The sequence below is a fragment of the Arachis hypogaea genome, chromosome 6 (genome assembly GCF_003086295.3).
Source record: "Arachis hypogaea cultivar Tifrunner chromosome 6, arahy.Tifrunner.gnm2.J5K5, whole genome shotgun sequence".
Classification (NCBI taxonomy): domain Eukaryota; kingdom Viridiplantae; phylum Streptophyta; class Magnoliopsida; order Fabales; family Fabaceae; genus Arachis; species Arachis hypogaea.
In genome coordinates, this window is record NC_092041.1 from 117,206,180 (window position 1) to 117,224,402 (window position 18,223).

At 27.4% G+C, this 18,223-nt stretch overlaps 1 protein-coding gene across 2 annotated transcripts; it reads right to left on the bottom strand.

The window, feature by feature from the left end:
- Nucleotides 1-13,037: 13,037 nt before the first annotated feature.
- On the bottom strand, nucleotides 13,038-17,616 carry LOC112756147 (phosphatidate phosphatase PAH1-like). 2 transcript variants are annotated; one of them, XM_025804603.3, is made up of 12 exons: nucleotides 17,480-17,616; nucleotides 16,302-17,011; nucleotides 15,967-16,215; nucleotides 15,784-15,857; nucleotides 15,585-15,669; nucleotides 15,269-15,355; nucleotides 15,120-15,192; nucleotides 14,987-15,030; nucleotides 14,764-14,892; nucleotides 14,315-14,410; nucleotides 13,922-14,028; nucleotides 13,038-13,463 (listed from the first exon to the last, which is right to left on the bottom strand). In XM_025804603.3, the coding sequence occupies exons 2-11, from the start codon at nucleotides 16,980-16,982 to the stop codon at nucleotides 13,981-13,983; spliced, it is 1,566 nt and encodes a 521-aa protein (XP_025660388.1). In that variant the 5' UTR covers nucleotides 16,983-17,011; nucleotides 17,480-17,616; the 3' UTR covers nucleotides 13,038-13,463; nucleotides 13,922-13,980. The 2 variants fall into 2 exon arrangements, with proteins under 2 accessions (XP_025660388.1, XP_025660389.1); XM_025804604.3 differs by lacking the exon at nucleotides 17,480-17,616 and adding an exon at nucleotides 17,181-17,406.
- Nucleotides 17,617-18,223: the final 607 nt, after the last annotated feature.

Here is an 18,223-nt window from a genome sequence, read left to right on the forward strand (position 1 = left end):
TAATAATAATAATAATAATAATAATAATAATAATAATAATAATAATAATAATAATAATAATAATAATAATCAATTACATAAACTCTTTCGGCATCATCGTTAAGAAGCTAAGAAGGGACTCGTCTGATCAAAATGCATTGGTTTTTATTTTTATTCCCTTTTATTCCGCTGATGAAAGAGAAAATAAAAGCTATGATGTAAGCATTGATGATGTAGTTAATTAGAAAAATTTTGTCCTCATATTCTACATAATTTGTACGAAAATATTTAATAACAAAAAATAAAAATATTAAAAAAAAATTGTTAAAATCGACTATTTTTAATTTTATTTAATATATTTAATAATAATAAATATTAAATAAAATAAATTTAAATTATTTAAATAGATTATTTTTTTTCTTTCTAATATTATCGTATATTTTTGCATTGATTAGAGGAGAGAATCAATTTGCTGACAAATATATAAACATACCACATGTGACTCATTTCATTTGAACCCTTGAAATAAATGGGAATAAATCATTCATCCCCTAATCTATCTTATGCCGCCGCCTAAGATTTTTTAATTAATTTCCTAAACTCCAATAATTAATTTACAATAATATTCACAAAACTTCTCCAAATTAGTTGTCCTTGCACAAAAACCGTCGATTATATATAACCAAACAGTTACTTAGTTATGCTAAAATATTATTTTTTATGTTTTTTTTATAAAATAATCAACTATTATCAAACATTTTCCATTGCTCAATAATTAAACATGTCATAACAAAATAATTAAACTATTTTTACAGTAATATAATTAATATTTTTATAAAAAAATATAATATTTTTATACAGTACAATAATTAATTGGTAGAAACTCAGGTGAAGTAATATAACTTTACGTAAAGTTGATAATTGAAAGTTGTTAGATGATTTAACTGATTTGACTAAATTTTCATCTAACGACTCTCAATTATCAATTTTATGTAAAATCGACTGCACCTGAGTTTTCACCTAATTAATTAGTAGCTAATTTTTTATAACTATATGTATTGGCTGATTTTTCTCTCTCTCTAGGAGAACCAATAAAATGTTAATGTTGCAAATGTGAGGACTGGGGAGTGTTAAAGTTAGTCTCACATCAAAAAAAACATAGAAGAGTGAGAAGTTTATAAGATGAGAGACCCATTAACTTGACACCTTAAGGTTTTGAGTTAGATGTTGTGTCTTCTCATCTATATTCTCTCACTTGATTCCTCTTCGAAATGGCAAAATCTTCCCAATAGTCGAGAACTCTTCACGGTTGGCCCAACATAAAAATCTGAAGCTATTAACGTGATGATGAAGCTAAGGGTTCTATATTGTTGCTATATAAAGCCCTCTTACACTACACGTAGTTGAGAGAGTAGAGTGGTATAAAACTAAAGAAGATGCATTACCCTCATACTCACCAACAAAACACGAAATATGAAATAAAGAAAGAATTGGAGAAAGCAGATAAAAACAAGGATGGTTGTTACACCAGGGATGAACTCAAGAGTGCTTTCAAGAGTCTTGGTTCCAGGATCCCTTCATGGAGAACCCAATTTGCTCTCTGGAATGTTGATTCCAACGGCGATGGACAAGTCAGTGGTCATGAAATTGATGCTCTTATTGACTATATCTTTGATCGCCTCAATAATGGTCACGGCAAGCTTAATTAATTACTATTATCCGAACTTTATATACTAATTTAAATACGTTACATGTTTTTGAGCCGTAGTTATTTCTATTATGAAATTAGATAATTTGATGTTAGATATTTTTTTTTTTTAAGTGGATATATTTGAATGTGTTGCATGGTTTCCGAGCCTCCACATATAGTGCAACAATTGGTATATTTGTGTCACATAGAGGACTCGTGAATATCTACTTTAATTTTCATGTATGTGTCTTATGTAACTGTTTATATAGAAGATAAATAATACTAACTTTTTTCTGGAGATTAATTTTACTTTTATGTTTAAATCAATTTATATATATTCTCTCCGGGATTTATAAACAAAACCTTAAGAAAAAGGATATATATATATATATATATATATATATATATGGATATATTTTGAATGGTAGAAATTAATAAAAGAAATTGGGTTGGTCGAGTGGTTAGCTCACTTGTCCGCTTAAGTAAGTGTCGGAAGTTTAAATTCTGCATTGTGCATACAGCAATTTATTGGTCAGCTGTAGACCCTTTAAATAAAGCTCAGATCCACGACGAATTAGTTCTTGACCTGTCGAATTGAGAGATACTGTAGACCAAAAAAAAAGAAATTAATAAAAGAAATTCTCGTTAAAAGACTTCTAAAAATCCTACCTTTCTTATCTCAGTGGTAGTCAACAAAACTACTTCATAGACTATCACAACACCCTCACAAACGAAAACATGAAGGCATGCTAAATTTTATCCTTCTCTCTAAAATAAGAAATTTTCATAAGTAAATGTTTTGGAGATACGTTTAGTTTTGTTTAATTTGTACATGGTTTTTCGTGAATTATTCTTTCTTCTAAAAATTTAAAAACAAATTAAAGTAATCCTATGAGATATATTTGTGTTTACTCGAATAAGAAAACTTAATTAGCTTAATTAAAACCTTGCAAAGAGGTGATTAATCATATTAAAATATTCTTATATAAAATTAATAATTAAAAATCGTTAAATAATTTAATATATTTATTAAATTGCTTAACATAATATGTATCTATATCTTAATTATTATATTTACTTAAAAACATCACTATGTAAGTAATCATTTTTTTCGTTTTTACTATTAGCTCGTTAATAGATTTCCTCATGTATTGTTAGAGATATAATCTGATAATTATTTTTGTACTTCTTTTCATCAATTTAAAATTAAAAAAATTTCATAATATAGTATTAAATTTTTTATTATTTAATGGTCTACCATTGTTAGCTTAATGATACAAAAAAAAGCATAAATTAAGAAAAATGAAAAGAAAGAAAGTTTACGTGGGTTAGACATTTATATTGTCTCTTTTTATTAGTTTAAATTTTTGAAAGAAGTGGTATAATAATATAGTATCAAAATTTTATACATGTTCGAAAAATTTAAAATTCGATTCTTACTTAAAACAAAAGAAGTGTTAGAGATATAATTATTTTTATTATAACTTTCTATTTCTATTCACTTAATCTTTTTTTTTTTTAAAAAGGTGGTATTATGACAATATAAAAATTCATGTAAACCCCAAATAAAACTCTTATGTGAGAAGTCTATATACTTGCACCGCTTGTCAAATTTTTTTTAATTACATATATTAACATATAGTTTTCCTTTTATTGCATAAAGAGATTAGATATATATAAGAAAAATAGAAATAATAAAATCAAGGTTAACAAATAAAAAATTTTCGTTTGATTTTTTTTCTTCACTCCTTTTTAAGATTATTCTAAGCTATATGGTGCATATGTATCTATCTAGAGGCTTATTCAGTGTGAATAGTGTTGAAAAGAGATGCATGTATATCTTTTTTTACCTTTTTTTCTTCATCATTTATATAGTTTAGTATTGTTTATTGGTTAATTGTTGGTTAATTTATAATACAAAGTGTATTTTTTCTTATTATTAAAATTTGACCTAATTAACAAAAATATTCATTTCAATTTATAAGTGATTTCAAAATTTTTCTATAAATGAATTTTTCTATTATTACAGTGTAAAAAATCATATATTCCAAGTGAAAGATACGATGAATTGATGCAAACTAATCTTCTAACGAGAGAATCAAACATCACATGCCACATAATGTTATATCATATTTGACCCAAGATTCCGATTTGGACTGGTTGAGAATGAGAATATAAATAATGCAAAACTTCAGTGGTACAAAAGCTCAAGTGAATTAAAGTAACGGATTTAGTAAAAAAAAAAAATGCAAAATAATAAAACAAAGTTATAACTACTTTTGTTCTTAGGGGAAATGCTAATTTATTGGAACCCGATATAATTGTGTGTAAGGTCTTAGGTGTCAGATATGGAATATTTAACATGTTTCTATCCAACCGCTTATATTTTTAAAAAAGATCATTTATCATACAATAGCTGAACTTTTATAATTAAAAATTTTACAATTTAATTCTTATTGTCCTCTTTTTTAAAAAAATTAACTAGAATTTAAGTACAAGACAAAAATAAGAGTCATCCAAGTTTGAATAATTTTTGCATCGAATAAATTAGTATAAGGTATTAATATATTATTTGTCAATTTATTACTAATAATAATTAATTATTATATTTTAAACACATGTATAGAGAGATACATTTAAAAAATATATCTATAAAGATACATCCATAAAAAAAATATTTTTATTAGATATATCCATAAAAAAACTCATTAAATACCGTTATAAATTAGAGTTGGCAGAAATTGGTAAAAATATTGTTAGTAACATAACAAAATTGTTAAATAAATTAGTTCCTAGCAAAATGGTTACAGTCAAGTAAATTGGCAAATTTTTTTTCTTTTAAAATTTTAGACAAGTTAATCGCCTAGTTATACAAGTTTTAGAAAAATTAATGATTAATTTGCCACTAAAATGCTAGTAAACTTCATCTGGTTCTAATTTATATCTAATATTCTAAATAAGTATAGACTAATTTATCAGGTTTTTTTGTTAAGTATTAATTTATCTTATAGAAAATTATTATTAAGAGACCAAGTTAATATATATATATATATATATATATATATATATATATATATATATATATATATATATATATATATCAACCATAATTTTCCTTGAGAATCTGGCTTTTCTTAAACGATAAGTGGCGACTTCAACGGGAAGGGTACTCATCAAATAAAAATGTGTTCCTCTTTTTAATTTGGATTCTCTGATGAAAGGCAAATTGAAAACCATGATGCAAGCATTGATGATGTATGATTCATTAAATTCATTCCATGCATCTTAACATTATTAAGTAATCAAAATTAAAATACAAACATTTTGCATTCTATTAATTAACATTTTGTTATATATAATTAAGATTTTACGTGTCAAAATAATATTTTTTAAATTTAATTTTGATACAATAATTTAATTTTTTTTAAAGAAATTGATTAGTCTCTATTCTTAAAAATCATTTCTAAAAACCATTTAATTTCTATATATCAGTCACGATATATTTATATCTGACATATCGATATATCACTATTTGACAACCAATTACAATTGTTATTTAAACCAATTTTCAAATAATTGTGATCGTTTAAAAATTTTTAAATTATAAAAAAATACTTTACCTTTTCGATAAATAATCAGAAATTAATAAAAAAAATTTACTCTATTTACAACTAACTTTATATTATCACATCATTAACAATAATTATTTTTTACATCTAAATAATTATAAAAAGATATGTAATTTAGGTAGCGTTTATTTTGAGGTATCGGGACAAAGACTGAAAGACTGAAATTTAGTATCATATTTGTTGACTCAAAGACTTTCAAAATTTTAGTATTTCAGTATCTTCAGAAAATGGAAACACAAGGAACTGAAATTTTTAAAGACGGAGATTTAAACTTTAATAACATTTTATATCTAAAATACCTCATTTCAATTAATTAATTCTAATTTTACCCTTTGTGCAACTTAAATTAGAGCTTTATTCTTATTTCAATTTTCGTCTCTTACTTTGCACCAAACAAAATACTGAGATTATATTTATTTCAATCTCTGTCTCTTAGTCTTAATCTTTCGGTCTTTGTCTCTCCACCAAACGCTAGTAACTATCTAAAAAGTTCTACACTATTAATACATCAAAATCAATTATTCTTTACTTTTCTATAATTTTTTATTATTATTCTCTAAAAAAAAATTGAAAGAATATTATCCAATATTACAAAAGTAGTTGAAGAGATATTATATATCCAGATGGCCATTGCTTCAAGCCTTCTATTATTCTTATATAAATCATCTTGTCCTAACACATCATTTCCATCCACAACCACATAGCCTTCAAAAAAAAAAGGAAGAAGAGAGAAATTATTAAAGATGTTTTATTCAGAATACAACCCACCACCTGAAAACATGAGAGCCGAAGTAAAGAAATTATTGGAAAAAGCAGATAAAAACAAGGACGGTTGTTACACAAGGGATGAACTGAAGGAAGCTTTTAAGAATCTTGGTTCCAAATTCCCTTCATGTAGAACCCAATTTTGTCTCTGGAATGTTGATGCCAACCATGATGGAAAAGTAAGTGGTGATGATGAAATTAATTCACTTATTGACTATATCTTTGATCGTCTCAAGAATGGTCACTACAAGCTTAAGGACCAAGTTGCATGATGCATGCACCCATAATAATTCTCTTGAGGTGTGTAGTTCTTACTTTATATTATAAATGCTTCTAAATAGTTAAGTTCATCTATGACTATAGTTTTTATATACTTTATATGTATGGTTTGAGTTTTGAGATTTTGTAAGGGTATAAGTGTCTTTGTAACGAGCTTCCATAATTAGTGGGATAGTATATTTGTATTACACAGAAGATTCGTGAATTTCTAAATATCTAATAAAAGTGAAAACTCAGGTGCAGTCGACTTTACATAAAGTTGATAACTGAGAGTTGTTAGATGATTTAACTAATTTGACTAAATTTTTATCTAACGACTCTTAACTATTAACTTTACGTGAAATAGACTTGTACCTGAATTTTCACCTCTAAAATTATGTATGGGCTTGCTTATGTAGTTTTATGTAACTCTTCATATAGTGGATAAATATTAAATAATAAGACCACTTATATTAATATATCTTTCATTTCTCAACACTTAAAATTTATATATTGGCCCAACTAGAATGGGTACCTAGTAAGTTGATCATTCAAATGATGTTAAATCATGAACAAAAAAACATGATGTTAAATTAGTTATCCGATCCTAACAGAAAAAGTATGTAGAATTATATAATAATAATGATAAATATAAAAATACATACTTTTTTTATATCTCTTTTTTTTTGTAAGGGTTTTTTTATATCTCTTAACTAGATGTTTCAGATTATTGCTTACGCGCAGATAAATTAACTAACCATTAGATCAATTTAAAATAGTTAAAAATAAAATTTTTATTAAAAAACTTCATTGAAAAAATACTGGTAACCTTGGCCCCTCTTGCCAACCTTATAGAATATCTTGCTTTTTTTTTTTTGATCGATAGATAGAATATCTTTCTAATCTCAAACATAAGCTAAAACTATTTTTGGTCGTATAACAAAGGCCTTAAGAGTTTGGACTAAAGAAAAAAAGCCAAAACCAGAATAAAATTGGGTTTCACGGCCATAAGTCTAATTAACATTTGGACTTTCAAGCCCATAAGTTGAGACACAAACTCAGGTCCATAGTTTGGCACGTAGGAAAGCTTTAGTAGCCTAAAGAAAAAAAAACAACGATTTTTGCTCGTGAATGTTCTGAGACAATATTATTCATAAAAAAATGAAATTAAACTTATATCCATAAAAAATATTTTTTTTTATAAAAATATTCGATCTTTAAATTTTTGTTGACTTTTTAAAAAATTAACTAAAAATTTTAAATTATTTCTACCTTTTATCTTTAACTTATAACACTATTATTATCGCTTTTTTTTTTATCTAAACCCCGCAAATTTTCATAATCATCCATCTATCACCACTATTTAAGTAACACCACTATTACCTGCACTGTCATCGCAACAAAATCGACCTAAATTTGATTGATTTAGAGTTAAAAAATTTAGATCTAACAAAATTTAAAATTTATAACAAAATTTGAAAATTCTATATCTAACTTTAATTATTTAGGAATTTTTGTTAAATTTTATTAAAAGTCAACAAAAATAAAAAAAAATTAAATATTTTTGTCACAAAAATAACATCTTTTATGTATATAAGTTTAGTTTCGTTCTTTTAAAAGCGCTTTGTAATTTGCAAACGAAGAATTGAAGTTTAAATTTTTCAAACATGGTTACAAGTTTTACAAAATCCATGTTTAACTAAGTAGTATAGTAATATTTTAAACCTACATTAATACATTATTCCAATATCAGAAAATCTTCAGGTCAACATTTTTTTACTAATTTTGACTACCATTTAACTAGTATATTGTCAAACTATTTTTAACAAATAATTTTTATTAATTTATATGTATAAATTTTAATAAATATAAATATAAATTATATATTTCATATGTATAAATTCTCAATAAATATAAATATAAATTATTAATGATTAAGTACAGTTCTAAAATAATAATATTATAGATTAAGACAGACAAGAGTACACTACACACGTGTAAAGCAAAAGCATATCCACAATATATAAATTATGGCGTTAACAATGTATATACTATAGATTTTGATAGTTAATTAAGAACAAAAGGATGAAACAAGATGCGTAAGGATGAGAAGAGCAGCAGCTCAGCCATACAAATTAAAGTCCATATTTTATTGCTAAATAAATTTAAATTATTAATTCCTAAAGTAAGCGCAAGGAGAAGAAGGAAGATGCTCCTCAAGATTGATGGTTTCAAATTATCATTAATTATTGTGACACAGATGATAAACGTAATTAAGTTATATAGATATAGGAAGGTACAACACAACATATGAATGATCCTTCTAAGAAATTAACTTTTCGCACATTTGATTTATAGAAAGAATGACGGGCGAGTATATCTTAAAATATTTATTAAAGAAAACGATGCTGTCTTGCAAACAAGTAGTAATTAATCAAATATATTAAATTATATAATAATAATTCATTCTTAATTATTATTTTTATATAATTAGGATCAATTATGATAAATTAGTATTATTTAATATATTTGAATATTTATTATAAAAAATTACGTATTTATTATTATAATTCTTTTAGTATTTATAAATATCTTTTTATATTGTATCATTTCACATAACTTGAATAGACAACTTGATTATATTTAATAATATACAAATTCTTCGTCTAATTTAGTCTTTCGTTTCTAACACGATAGATAGCATGAGACATTGGCAATGATTGGTTAGACAACATAAAAACAAATTGCAAGAGTTAAAACCATCGCTAAATCTAAGAAAGCACTGCAACATGTCGCTTTTGTTGTAATGTGAATAAATAAAATAAATTTATTTATTATATTCGTTTTTTCTTAAATGACGAAGTAATAATCCAATATAAAATTTAAAATTTAATTAGAATTTAAAATTTTCTAATAAAAATTAAAATTGAACCAAATTGATAGTTAAAAAAAATAATTTTAATATATTAATAATGTGTGAAAAATCTTATACGATAACCTAATTAATTAGATTTATTTATTTAATTATGATCTTTTAAGTAATAAATTTAAAAATATTTTTAGTGAAGTGTGACAACACACAATTGATTATTCGTATACACGAATATAATTTTCTTTTAAAAAAAATAATAAATCAAAATACAAAACTTTTAGTGTCCACCTTTTATGTAGCCCATGATAGATAATACATTACATGCATAATTTAAGAAATGTAAAGAAAACTTATAATAAAGTTCCTAAAGAAAGTTCCTAAAGAGGTTGCAACACACAGTATCTGTCCTTATACAGCGTATCGATGTGTAAAGCAAAAGCTATTATTAGTTTGCAATTTTGCTTGGTTTAATTTAATTTAGGGTTAGCCATACATTCTTATACTTTTTATCTCCGCCGAAGCTTCTGAGCTTCCGCTTGAAGAACCTAGCCTGCCACCAACTAGCTAGCTTGTTTATATTATATATAATACGATTTCTTTGATCTTCATATTTTAATCACTTATATATGTTAACAAAAATTGTTAAATAACTAATATTTTTATTTAACAGAAAATATATATAGAAACAAATTTTTAATTAATCAATATTAATTATTTTTTTAATTCTAAAAATTTTAATTTCTTAAAAAATTTAAAATTTAGGATTTATAATTTAAGATTTAAACTAAAAATTTATTATTTAGAGTTTAATATTATTTAAGATAATTAACATAATTTTAAAAAATTGGTTAATATTGGCCAAAAAAATAATTTTTAATATCATTTTTTACATTTAAATTAATACTAATTAATTATTCTATTTTTTCACTAAAGTATTGGCTCTTTAATATTTAGAAATTTAAAAGATTCTAACGTGTAAGACTTTCTTGACGGGAAGTATCAATAATCATGTTGAATTACTTAGCTTGATCAGATGAAACACTAGACTTTGTAGCTAACAATTATAGAGAGAATAATCAACGATTCTTGTTCATGTTCATCAATCAACAAAGCAAAAACATGCATCCATGTATCTATGTACGAATTTATTTCAAAATTAGGCGGCGATATATATATATATATATATATATGACACTAAAATTACCTATATAAATATGAATAATATTACTTAATATGATAGGAGTAGTCGATATATATTGTATATGCCTTTGGGATTTTTCATTTTAACAAAATAGAATTATTTTAGTTTTCACATATTTATATAAATTTTTAAAATAAATTAAAATCTAAAAAATATCTATTTTTCACTTTTTTTAAAATAAAAATTGAAAAGATCTTAATTAGTAATACAAGTATATCTAATATTTGAGTATCAATATAAAACTAGATATATATAATTAAAAACATCTTCTCTTTCTCTTCTGATCTAAAAGAAAAAAAACGAAAAAGATTCTCACCCTAAAAGAAAAATAAAATACAAATTGCAAATAAATAATAATATTATAACATTACCGCATGTTTATCATACAAAAGCTAAACATTACTAATATTATATCCACAAACATTTACATATAAATACCAAACCCTTCCCATAGAAACCTACATACTCCATTCAACAAATAAAAAATCATTACAACAAACAAAACACATCAACCTTTGTTTGTGATTTTGATTGATTAATTATTATTATGGCATTTATAGAGTACAAGAATGTGTATAGTGATGGGAAGAGAGTTATGACGCTTCAACAATTCAAGCAATGGTTGAAAACATCATTTGACAAAGACGGCGATGGCCGCCTTAGCAAATCGGAATTGCGAGAGGTTTTCCGGCTCACGGCCGGAGGCTTGTTCGCCGGTTGGAAGAGCGATAGGGTGTTGAAGTATGCCGACACGGACCACGACGGTTTCATCGATGATGGCGAGTTTAGAAAGCTGGCTCAACTTGCTGAGAAGCACTTGAACATTAGGATCACTAAGTAGATTATATTAAAAACGAAAAAGGTTTGTATTAATGTGTTTTTAGGTGAAAACTCAGTTGCAGTCAACTTCAAGTAAAGTTGATAGTTGAAAACTGTTAAATGATTTAATTGATTTGATTAACTTTTCATCTAACGACTCTCAAGTATTAACTTTATGTGAAATTGACTACCTCCGAGTTTCTACCATATTTTTATTCTAACATCTAGATAGTCAATGGAGTGTTTATATTGATTGTTTTGAGGGGAAATGTAATTATGATGATATGTGATTTGAATTCATTTTATTTTGTGTAACAATGTTTTTATTTTAGATTCACAAATTTTACTTTCAAGTGTTTATGTGATGGAGCATTCTCACAACTTGCAAATTCGTTCACGTGTTTCCATAATTAAATTATCCTTAGATATTATTATTGTGGTATGCATTAAAACCGATCAAATTAGATCAAAACCGAAATTTACAATTAGCTTCTATGAAGAGTTAGTTATTATTGCAAGTCTCATGCCTGTTAAAAGATATGTTTTTAATAAGAATAAAGTATCATTTTTGTTCTTAAAGTTTCGATAAATTTTAAAGTTGTTCATAACATTTAAATCGTCCTATTTAAATTTTTAACGTTTTAAAATTTTTTTAATGTTATCCTACCGTTAATAATTTGTTAACAGAGTTAATGGTGGGACAAAATTAATACGATTTTAAAATGTTAGAGATTTAAATAAGATAAAAATATTAGGAACAAAAATAATACATTACTCTTAGAAAAATTACTAAATTAAGTAAATTAAAAGTAAATTTTTAACGGGATAAATTGCATTATGAATCTAAGATTTTTACTCATTATGAAATACTTGTAGAATGACTAGTAAATAAATTTTTAGAAAAAGAAAAAAAAAAGCATGATATATATCAATAAAGTATAAATTATACCTTTTATCTCTAATGTACAAAACTTATTTAATGTTAAATAAACCTTTACTTTTAATTTGAAATAAATTTTAATTTTAATTTTTAATAATATTAATTTTTTACTATAGGTAGTTATTTAATTATTTTTTTAATCACATCTAATAAATTACTCTTAATCACATTACTTTTTTCTAAATAAATTTATTATTTTAATTTTACTCTTAACCACATTACTTTCAATAAATTTGTTTTTGATTAAGATCAAAATTAAAAAAATAAAATGAATAATTATCTATCATAAAAAATTGAAATTATTGAAAGAAAAAAATAAAATTTATTTAAAACTTAATTAAATAAAATAAAATTTATAGAGACAAAATATATAATTTATACTTTATTGTGTATGTATCATGCTTTTTTCTTTTTCAAAAATTTATCTACAAGCCATTCTATAAGTATAAGTAAAAATCTTAAGATGATTTACTATCATTTTATTTGATTTGATAATTCTTCTAAAAGTAATGTATCGTTTTTATCCCAATGTTTTCATCCTATTTAAAATCTTAATGTTTTAAAATCATCTAAATTTTGTACCAACATTAACTTTGTTAACAGATCACTAACAAAAAAATAACATTGAGATAATTTTGAAACGTTTTAGACTTTAATATAACAATTTAAATGTCATGAACAACTTTAGAACTTACTCCAAATTTTGAGAATAAAAAACAATAGTTTACTCTATTTATAAATATAATGTAACCGTTACTTCTTAAGTTAAATTTTAGAGTAGTCAAAATAAACACGCTTAATTTTAATATCTATGGCAGAATACAAATTTTTTTTTTTGGGGTATTTGGAACATAAAGTTAAATTTGAAGCAAGATACAGGCAAGTTGCCAAAAATACAGCCTGCACTTTCATAAATGATACATATAAATGTTGATTTACATAACAAAAAAGAAAAAAAATTATGTCAAAAAATCACACACAAATTAAAAAACAGGTGTTAAAACACTTCCTCTGATTTTCTCTCTCTTTTTTTTTTGTCAAAAAAAATAGCTCAACACAATTAAGTGGAGCATAGTACAATATAGAAGAAACAAAAGACACTTCCTCCTCTCTTCTCACTATTGTTTCCCCCCTTCTAATACTATATGCTGTGCTTGATAGTGACATTGGTTAGAAGAACTTATTGGTTAGAAGACACTTCCTCCTCTCTTCTTCACAAATCTTCCATCCATGGAGTGGTGATAAGTGCCAACAAATCAATCCATATATCTTTACAATGCTGTGGTCATTGGCCATAGCTACAGATTCACCTGCATTCATTACAATTTTCTATTTTAATCAAAATGTGCTTAAACAACTACTAAAATACACCAACATAGCTATAGGTTTTCAAATATCTCTAAGACATTAGGAAATTCAATGTCCTATAGTAATCCAAACCCGGAGATGGATCCAATGCGCTCGTGTTAAAATTTCACATGACCTTATTATGTGATCAGTGACGGATCCAGAAATCCTCAACAGTTAAATTTAATTAGTACGCAATCTAAGATAACGAATTATGGGGACAAAATATACATAATCATCCAAACACCATGTTTTCCAAATTAGTCACATAATCACATCACACCACACACAAACAATAACAAGTTCAAATACTTTGCAATGAGTAGCTTTTGAATTCTTGTCAATAGCTAAGAAGTTGAGGAGTCCAATAAATATAATCACAGAGTAAAACTGATTATTTCAAGCCGAAAACCGTACTTACCTGTACAATTCCTGAAGCAGCACAGCCACAACTAGACAGAGATTTAATTCTGCTAATATTTATGACACCGAGGGCAACCGCAAACAGTTCCATGAATTGAAATCCTCCTACAACCAAGTTTAGGCAAGAACAAGAACAAGCCCAAGAAATAAGTTACCCAACAAATACTTGTATTAACCAATAATCAGATATACATATCAAAAGGGCAGCCCATTGCACAAGCATCCTGCCTTAAAGCCGAATTCGGAGAAGGGCCACACACATATCAGTACAAATGTAAAATGATCCAACCCCATCAAAACACTTGTTAAGTATTTGATATTGTGATCAAAGGAAAAGCATAAAATTCACACGAGCGCGCACACATAAAAGTTTCTTTTTTCATAAGTAAACCTGCTCAGACGAGTCTGTCGGGGGGAATATTCCATCTACAACGGCATGAAGAGAAGGATATGATTGCGCGTCGAAACAATTTACAGCAATCTCTCCCTGAAAACACAGACGTAGATAACAATGGAAGTTTGTCAAGCCTAAAACATTTCAAGAAATTTTAGCATTTCTTTATGATCAAATAAATGTGTTAGTCCCTATAAACTTGTTGAGTTTCTTTTACCAGATTGGTTCTAATAGTTTTGAAGTTTGTAATTGAAACCTCATACATAGTTTTAAGGATATAGTTACTAAACAATGCAATCATGAAATTGAACAAATCCATATTATATTATAACAATTTATCAAAATTTTCAACCAAGTCCTTATAACTTAGGAAAAGTCAACTAATTTGAAAATTTTATAAACTATAAAGGTTCCATTATCTATTTTAGAATAATAAGAAGAGTTACCCTGGGATTGATTATGAAGATTTTTCCTTTAGGGATTCCAACCTTAAGGTAGCTGAGTTCATCAGTATCCCTATTTCCGAAACCAGCATAGAATGGATTGCAATCAGGAGGGAAAAGTGCCCTTATTTCCTGCATGCCTCAGAATTCAAATTAAATCAACACCATGCAGAAACTATTAAAGAATAATGTCTATTGTCATCATAACCGACAGCTAGAAGCCGACCTCTAAGCATGCGATTTTGAATTCATGAGGAGCTCTCCGGATAACTGAAAATAGGATGTAAAGAAGATAAGGTTTCATAGTTCATATGGCAAGAACATACATGGTACTTGAGAGAGAAGTGTAGACTAGTGACCTTCTCGATACAGAGCAGGAAAAAGTCCGTCCGGGGAAATGACGACCGGACCATCCGGTAATACTTTCCCATCCTGCATTATAACAATATGTAAATTTGTTCTCTTTACTTCTTTAGGTCTTAAACATGCTTTTTAATTTATTCATCACCTGTTTAAGGTTGAATAGGAATCGTCTGGTGTGACAGGCTTGAGAAATTGCACGAGCACTAAGAAAAAGTAGTTGGTATCCATTATCCTGCGACGTGTGATATAGACAGAAAAAAAATCATAAGACTGTTGTCACAATCTAAAGGAGAGTTTTGATCATAATGCTCTCTACAAAATTAAACTAAATAATCATTGGAACCATTAAATAGAAGCCATCAAGTTGCATATATGATCAGTAAAGTCAGTTATATCACAACAAAATGTTTTCACATGTTTCACTCTCAAAAACAATTAAAACATGAAACAGAGGAACCAACCTGGATAGCAGAGAATAAATGTGCAACACCGGTTTGTGACCAATCGATTCCGACTAAAGGCATGACCTGACCTAGAACATCAGACCTGCAAGACATGAAACAAGATAAAGAAGTTTACATTGTCACACCATAATCTGAATCTTGAGTTTATTATGTATTAAATAAAAGCTTTCTTGTTCAACAAGATATCTATCTTCACCTTGTAATTGTTCCATCCACGTCCGATATCACTATTCGGGTGTTCCATTTCCACAAATATATCCGAGCATCAATCTGATAATCAATGGCAGAAACATAAATTAACATACAAGAAAGAATAATAAAATAGAGATTTCAATTAAAGAAACAAACATAAAGGAGAAGGAAATTCGCATTCACAGACCTTCTGTGTCCCCAACATAGCTGTCGAATAACGAAAGGTTACCAAGTTCCTTCCTTCCTGGAGATTCAAGGATGCTAGCTGTTCAGATGTTGGGGTATCTGCCCTAACCTTGTTGGCTTTTCGATGTGGCCGATATACACTAATGGTGCGAGATTTTTGAAATTTAGGTAGCTTTTCAAAGTCCGCAACATCAAACATATCAAGGACACTATGAGAACAATCCCTTTGCTGAGCATGCAAATCATCAACCTAAAGAAGAACATCAATGCAAGACTTTCAACCAAATCAATCTATGCACATATATTTTTATGAGTAGAACCAAAGAGGAGGTTTACCTTAGATGAATGTAAACCATTCTCCAAGGTACCACCCCTAGTGTTCTTTCTTTCTCGACGAGGTAGCTGGTCGAATTTCAGATTTGTAGACCACTTGAGGTCCAAAAGGTTGGCTGCAATCTCAGCACGTTCCAATAAGTCTTCTGCATCTTCATCAACTTCCCCATTGAAGGACCTTTGCCCCAACACAAGCCTAAATAGCCGGGATCCGCGAGAATTAGTCCTGTCCACAATCTTATCATTGTTTAAGGCATTCATATCAGCTACAAATGATCCATCCGGATCAAACTTGCAACTTTTTGACTTGAAATTCCTCTTCCTGCCCCATGGTAGGACAACATCAGCATCTTCGCCGGACGAGGATGATTCGCTAGATCCAGAATCTTCATCCCCTTGTTGTTCACAATGTGTATCCCTCAAAAAGAAGGCTTCCCCTTTATGGTTCATGTGCATGTGGAAACCGGCTTCGGATCCATTGACACTGATGCTAACCTTCTTCTCATCAGCCTTGAGAACCCTGTGAAGTTTCCCGAATCGAACGAACCAAGGAGAGGACTTGAAGCTGCCATCTTTTTGTTGAACTACAACAATGTCCACAGCACCACCATAAGGGATGAACGGCATTGAAACAGTCGAGACTCCGCGGGTGATGAAGCTCCCTAGCCTCTCCACAGCTTGCATTTCACCCACCAAAGGCAGTTACTCCAATCCTAAAATGAATTCATCCAAATTCAAACAACAAAATCATTCCAATGAGACACAAATGAATGCATCAAAATTCAAACCAACCTCAACATTACAACAATAGAAAACACAAAAAAGCCAAAAGGGTATGTCTAGTTTCCTTAAAAATTGCAACTTGATACATCAAAAACCAACCTTTAGTTGAAATCAAATATATTTCCCAAAACACAGAAATACCCAGTTCTTAAATTGGACAGAGAAACATCATTAATTATTCAAACATCAAATCCAACAACCCATGACTTAAAAGAAGGAAGCGCCAATACTATGAAAGAATATTCTATTTGAATGATTCCAATGTGCCAACCGCAACATTTTACAGGAACATGAAATGCATAATAAGAATATTCCTAATATCCCTATAGCTTTAATCAGATTCCACAAATGAATAATAATAAAAATAATGATTAAGAAAAAAAGATTGAAAAAATTACAGTGGGTGTTGGGGTCGGAGAATAGAAGGTGAAAGCGGAAAACCAAAAAACATGGCAGTTTGAGAGAGAGATGGAGTTTGATGGTGGTGGGACCCATGCAGCTACGGTAAAGAAAATATTGCGGCTTTTCCTTCCTTAACCATAGAAACCATTTAGTTTAGTTTAGTAAAAGACTTGTCATAATTCAATTCAATGGAGGGTCCAACTCCAACAACATCACATTCACATTCTCGTCTTCTGTCTTTTTTTACTTAATTTGATTTTCAATTTTTATTCCTTCGGTCAACCAACTAAACTCAGCTTAGGTTGTCATTTTACTTTATTTTTGCCAAATTTGATTTTAGAATTTGTTGCTTTATTTTTTATTCATTTATTTAGATTAAAATTTAGCTAAAATAATATTTCACTTATATAATAATACGTACTTTATTGTTTGTATAAATTATTTTTATATGGACAATATATGAAAAATATATTTATTTTTTAAAATTAAATGTTATAAAAATGTACTAATCTTTTATTTTGCTTGTTTGTTGTGTTTGTAGGATATGCTCTACATTAGGAGTGTAAGTTATTAAACCGGACCGAAATTTATCGTAAAATCGAGTCAAAATTTACAACAACCGAATAGAAAATAAAAAAAAATCAGTTTTTTTTTTTAAATTAAATCGATCGGTTCGGTTCGATTTTCAGTTAGTTCGACAAAAAACTGACTAAACTGAAAAAATGGCTTAGTAATGCATT

Excerpts from the sequence above, each read along its gene's own strand:
- LOC112756147 (XM_025804603.3), bottom strand. The coding sequence starts at position 16,982 with ATGCAAGCTGTGGAGAGGCTAGGGAGCTTCATCACCCGCGGAGTCTCG. Across the intron at positions 15,193-15,268 it reads TCCTATTCAACCTTAAACAG|GATGGGAAAGTATTACCGGA; the intron begins GTGATGAATAAA and ends GTTATAATGCAG. Across the intron at positions 14,029-14,314 it reads CGACAGACTCGTCTGAGCAG|GAGGATTTCAATTCATGGAA; the intron begins GTTTACTTATGA and ends ACTTGGTTGTAG.